General features: G+C 51.0%; 1 protein-coding gene across 4 annotated transcripts in view; it reads left to right on the top strand.

Moving 5' to 3' along the window:
• Window positions 1-2,678: 2,678 nt before the first annotated feature.
• MKLN1 (muskelin 1) overlaps window positions 2,679-6,000 on the top strand; it is a 99,992-nt gene continuing 96,670 nt past the window's right edge. For 2 of the 4 annotated variants that reach the window (XM_087766956.1, XM_087766955.1), the window contains exon 1: window positions 2,680-2,792. In XM_087766956.1, coding sequence (XP_087623082.1) covers window positions 2,701-2,792 — 92 coding nt within the window. In that variant the 5' untranslated portion in view covers window positions 2,680-2,700. Of the gene's footprint in view, window positions 2,793-2,987; window positions 3,007-6,000 lie in introns of those variants that run through there. The other 2 variants (XM_087766960.1, XM_087766959.1) reach the window with 2 other exon arrangements.

Below are 6,000 nucleotides of genomic sequence, written 5' to 3'. Positions count from 1 at the left end.
TTTACTTCCTCACAGCCCTCCCTGCTGCCTATGCTGCAGATGAATAAAGATTTTCCAAGGCTGTCAGTACTGCGTATTTCACCAGCATTTGCTTCACTTTAAGTCCAAAATGCGCTAAAAATAAGCTGGCTCGGCATCCAGATCTTGATTCAAGTGGTAAAAGGATACCAGGCAGAGAAAGTCCTGGGGTGGTTTGCGCTGTGCAGCAGTGAACAAGGGGCTGCTGGCTCTCCCTCCTCCTCCTCCGCCTCCTGGCTGCTGCAGGGCTGTCACCCACCACTCACTCACAAGCCCCTAAGTTTCATATTCGAAGGTCACAGGTTTTACATGGCATCGCTCCTCTTGGGCTGGTTGTCAGTGAGGCTCCAAACGCCGAGGCAGCGTCTCTTCCTCTGGGGTTGGGAGTATATTATCAGCGAGATCCTTAGGAAACTATTTCTTTTAATATTCCTGCGGTAATTTTGGGAGGGGGATGCCCGCAGGCAGAAGTTTGGATAAGCGAAGCCTGAAATGCCACGGGAAGACCACAAACTTCAAATAGCCTCGTTAGTGCAGCAGTGGAGGGAGGTGTGGATGTTTGCGCTTCGTGCACGGACTTTGTTGCGCTGTTGCAGAGCTGTGTGGCTTTGATACCAGTGAAAATGCTGCGAACGCCCCTCCTGGGAAGGGGTCTTGAGATGAAGGGCTTATTGCTGTCCCTTGCCTTTAAAATACCCAGCTGATGTTCAGCCTTCAAGGCTGCTGAACGAGTTCTTCATCTGCAGGCAGATTTTGCTGCCACATTCTCACTCGCTTTCCTAAAATAAAGGGGGGGAAAAGAAGTCCCTGTGCTAATTTAATCTAGCCAGGCATCTTGCTGTCCTGCCTGATAACATCCCTCCAATCTGTCATTTCCAACAGACAGCTGTTTATTTGTTTGGTTGTTTGTTTTCCCCCTGGTCTTGAAATATCTCCTCTGCTTTCTCAAGCAGCCCAGAGCTGCCCCAGGGATGTGCCAAGCCTCCCCCTTGCTTTGGTGGGGGCTCTGGGTGAAAACAGCTCCCTTCTCCAGGAAAAATCCTACAGCAACCTCAAATAGAGAAAAATGTCAAAGAATATCCAACTTATGTGACAGTCCCATAGGTGTTTGGGGTTTCAGAGCCATCCTCTTGGCATGCAGTGGGCCAAAGCACTGAAGAACAACCTGGTGCAGGTCTGGATATCCCGACAGGACCTTCCCTTCAAACTGAGCATGGCACTGCAGACCGGGAGACGGACTGGTCCCGCCGGTGAATGATTCAGCAGCATCACCAGCAGAAGAGGAAGTGATTAAATACAAGTTATTCCCTAGAATCCACAGCAAACGAAAAAAAGAAGGTATTAAGTACAACAGCGCACAAGACACGGGAAACCACTTGAATTTCTTCCCACAGCCCGGACCTTCAGGTTGCCTCTCTGTGAAGCGTGTAGACAAGCCATTGTATGGACCAAATAAATGACCCAAGGAAAAAAAAAAACTGATTAATTCTGGCACCAGTGCTCAATTTGCAATTGCTTTCAAACACGACTGTTGGTCAAATGCTAAATCTGGGCACCACTCAATCATCCGCATTTTCATTTCACTTGTTATTTACTTTTATTTATCTATTTACTGTTATTTATGGTGACTTTAATAGCTTTAACTCCTCCTTGGGAAAAAAAAAATACCACCCAGTATTTACATATTGGCAGAAGTGTCAAAACAAGCTTCTTGGGAAGTGTAAGAATACACGGTCAAATATTCGTCTGATAAAATGGAGCGAGGGAGGAAAACTGCGCTACCCACGACAGGGATTGGTGCAGGAGCTGGCGCGGGATCAAATCCCACTTGGATTTTCCTACATCACATTCCCAAGCACCTACCCATGGCCGATGCTGCTGTGGGGCTGGGAAAGGAGACATCCCCTTTGGCAATCAACACCCCACTCTGGTCCCACAGGTGCTTCCCCCTGAGCCACACAGCCCACTTCAGCCCCATGGGACACCTCCCTGAGCCCCACAGCCCAACGCAGCCCCACGGGGCATCCTCCTGAGCCCCATAGCAGCTCCATAGAGTGTCTCCCTGAGCCCCACAGCCCAATGCAGCCCCATGGGGCATCCTCCTGAGCCCCAAAGCAGCTCCATGGGGCATCTCCCTGAGGCCCACGGCCCAATGCAACCCCATGGGGCATCCTCTTGAGCCCCACAACCCACCTCAGCCCCACGGGGCATCCCCTGGAGCCCCACACCAGCTCCATGGGCTGTCCCCCTGAGCCCCATAACCCACCTCAGCCCCATGGGGCATCTCCCTGAGCCCCACAGCAGCTCCACAGGGCATCTCCCTGAGCCCCACAGCAGCCCCATGGGGTCTCTCCCTGAGCCCCACAGCCCAATGCAGCCCCATGGGGCATCTCCCTAAGCCCCACAGCAGCTCCACGGGGCATCACCCTGAGCCCCACAGGGCATCCCTCTGAGGCCCACAACAGCTCCATGGGGTCTCTCCCTGAGCCCCACAGCAGCCCCACGGGACACCTCCTTGAGCCCCACAGCCCAGTGGCTCAACCCCGCAGCTCCATGGGGTGTCACCCTCCAGGCCCCACCTCAGGCCCCGCCACCGCCCCCCGCCCGCGCGGCCCCTTTAAGAGCTCGGCCCCGCCCCCCGCGGTCGCTGCCGGGGCCGCGGCTGCCGCTGCTGACAACAAGATGGCGGCGGCGGGGCCGGCGGGCCCCGAGAGCCGGGTGCTGGGCTACACCCTGCACCGCTGGAGCAGCTTCTCCTCCACCTACCTGCCCGAGTGAGTCCCGGCTTCGGCCCCGGCCTCGGCCCCGGCCCCGGGCCTCCCCGCGCCGCGCCGGGCTGCCGGGCCTGCGCTGGGCCCTCGCCGTGGCCTGCGCCGGGAGGCCGCGGCGGGCGGCGCTGCGGTGGCGGCCGCGGTGAGGGGGAGCGGGCCCGGCTGCTGCTGGTGGGGCGGTGCTGGGGCGGCCCGGGCTGGCCTGAGCCCCCGGCTGGTGAGGGGAGGCCCGGCCATCAGGTTTGGGGGGGTGGGGGTGGGTAGGTGGGAGCGGGGGGCTGAGCACCGGGCGTGAGGAGGGAAGGCATGGCGGGGGGTGATCCCCAGGTGCGGGCGAGGGGAGGGACGCACCTCCGGAGGAGAAGCTGGCCGCAGATTTGAGGGGAGAAAGGGGCCCTGCGTGGGGGAGAGGTGGGGAGAAGGGTAGGTCAGCCTTCCCCCCGCAGGTGCGGGTGTGCCGGGTGCCTGCGGGCCGTGGTTGCTGGCAGCCGGGGCTCCTCTCCTGCCCCTGACCGCGGGAGCGCTGGGGGCTTCGCTGGGCCGCCCTGACCTGTTCTGCCTGGGGCTGGGGGAAGGGGGTCACCTGCTGCCCTGGCCTTCTGCTTTTTAACAAAAAAACCGCTAACTTTTTAACTAAAAAAAAACTGCCAAACTTTTGGTTTGGCAAAAGGAGACTGGGGCTGTGTTCTACCGATGGCTTTAACAGTCCTCAGTTTGCGCTGGTGTACAAACGTGAACCCATCCTGAATGGGAGGCTTGGCTGTGGGGCAGCCCAGCTACGGCCTGCTAAACCCCTTCAGTTACTGAAAGTAAAATTTGGAGTGACTATACCCTGGTCTAGGTGTGCTATTTATTTCAATACACCTTTTCGATAAATTAGCTTCAGTGTTGGAGACCGGGGGGACTGTTAGGAGTGCAGTGCTTGGACACCTCAGTCGCTGCAGGCTGTAGAGTCTTGTCTAATCATTGATGGTGCTGAATTTAATTTAATAACCTTTGACTGAAATACCTTTAAGTCACCCACTATCAACAAGTGGCAGGGTTGCCTTATTTGTTAATTATTAATGTCATGTATTATCTCCACTTTCCAAAACAAAGTGAATCTTTAAAAAAAGTTTTTCTGACTAAACTGCTAGTCATTGTATCTTTCTGTATATTTGCTTTGTTAGATATTAAAAAGAACTAGATTCTTTTCTAATGGATAATTTTTGGTGATAATTGAGTAACCCCTTTACCTTTTTTGTTAAAAAGACTTGACTTTAAGGTATTTCTTTCAGGTCTGTGATCATGCTTGTAGTTATTCCTACTAGCATTTCTGGCTTTCAACATTGTATTAAAGTGTTGGTCCCTGAATAGAAGGGTGACAGTCTGCTATTGATCTCACTGATGCAATATAAAAAAATAATACGGTCTTTCTCCTGATATTCCTTTCCAAGGCTCCCGTTAGTCCTTTTTGCTACAGCCTTGTGTCAGGAATTAATGTTCACGTGGTATCTGCAGCGATGCCCAAAGTCCTTAATGTCATTGCCTTCCGTGATACAATTCCCTTCCCTGTAGTAGGGCTGGTGTTTTACAAATGCATGACCTTGCATTTGGCTGTTTCTTAAGATGTTGTTTAAATGTGCTTATCATCAGTAAAAACAGTTTTAATGGCTTTTAAGCAGTGCTCAATAATCCCAGTGATGGGGCTGTTCTCCGGCATGCTGACCTTGGTCTGAGGGATGCTGGTCCTAATGCTTGTGTGCTGTCTTCTATGAAAGTTTTGGTTTTTATTTGCTGTCTGCGAACTTTTGGTTCCCGTGATCTGGGAGAGAGCATAAATGTGATCTGAAATGGAAAGGGGAGGCTTTGACCTGCGATTTAAGATCAGATTCTCGAACGGAGAAAGCTTGTAAAGAAACATATGGGAGGGTGGGTTTTTGGGGATGGAGTGAAGATGGAAAACTTTAAAATTGCTAGGACAGGAACATAACATACTGCGGGATGAACATACAGATAGCTAAAAGTTGTCTTATGCAGAACAGAATGATGCTTTTCTGGAAGGATATTGGGAATTCTGATTATATGGTAGTTTAAGCAAGTTTGTTAATATAACTAGGAAGAAACCGCTTTAACCTTGAAGTAGAAGAGGGACTCTGCCATAAAGTATGTAGGAACACACTACAATTTAATAATGTTGCTTGTTGTTGGGAGCTGTGGTATGGCAAGCAAAGTGCTCGTGGAACAGCAGCAGAGTATGATTGAAACATGCTTCTTGAATAGTTGTATGGTTTTAGATATAAAACAAAGCTATGAAATATAAAACTTTCATCACCGCTGTCTAGGGAAGAAATTAGATGTCTAGTAACTTATATCACATCTGTTTATGGTGCTGAAGTGATACTGAAACTTTTCAGAACACGGAAATCACCTGATAACTTCTCTTTTTAATTAAACAAAAAAACCAAACAAAAGTGTTTTACAAAGACCTTTCTGGTCACGTTCTAGTTTAGGATCAGTAGTCTATTGAAAAACACCAGTTTTCTTTCAATAACAAAGAAGTTTACTGTGGTGAATGCCAGCATCTTTCCTGTTGTGTTTGGTGGTGGTAATAGGGGATTAGTTGCTGCTGGATCCGGTCTGGCTGTTTGACCAATGCTGCAGCTACCTGCATGTTTGCAAAGACCTTTCCAAACATTAAATTAAGATTGTCCTTCTTGAGTCTGCCAAAGAATAGTTCTACTGTTTTTCAAACTGCTGGAGTTGTCCTCCATTGGCTTGTAGCTACCAGCAGGCAGACTGACTTGGATATTTATTCTAAAAACTATGTGGGTAGAAGTGAAAGAGCTAGGTTAGTAATAGTGTCTAGTTCGGTCTGTGTTGTAGGGGAGGTTGTGCCTTTGGGAAGAAAATTGATCCAAGAGGAAATTTGTCCATGAAACATCTGGTGTTTCCAGAGACTCTCTTGCCTGTGCAGAGGCAACAGTGTGTTGAAGGCTTCAGCATGTCCAACTTGGAAAATGTTCAACCCAGCACGTCACCTGAGAGTCCTCCATCCGATCCCTTCCTTGCCTGTCCGCGGTTCCTCCCGGAGGAGTGGAGCCATGTGGGAGGCTGCTCCCAGATGTCTCGCAAAGGACCGGCCTGGGGATTTCCCCACCACCACCAGTCACTGCACACGAGCTACACAAACGAGTACTCGTGTCTTTTGACATACCCTGAGAGAGACCCG

This window comes from Nipponia nippon, unplaced genomic scaffold (assembly GCF_047370975.1).
Source record: "Nipponia nippon isolate SJK-2023a ecotype South Korea unplaced genomic scaffold, ASM4737097v1 scaffold_3, whole genome shotgun sequence".
Lineage (NCBI taxonomy): Eukaryota > Metazoa > Chordata > Aves > Pelecaniformes > Threskiornithidae > Nipponia > Nipponia nippon.
The sequence above is the reverse complement of the archived record's forward strand: the minus strand, read 5'-3'. Positions and strand labels throughout refer to the sequence as shown.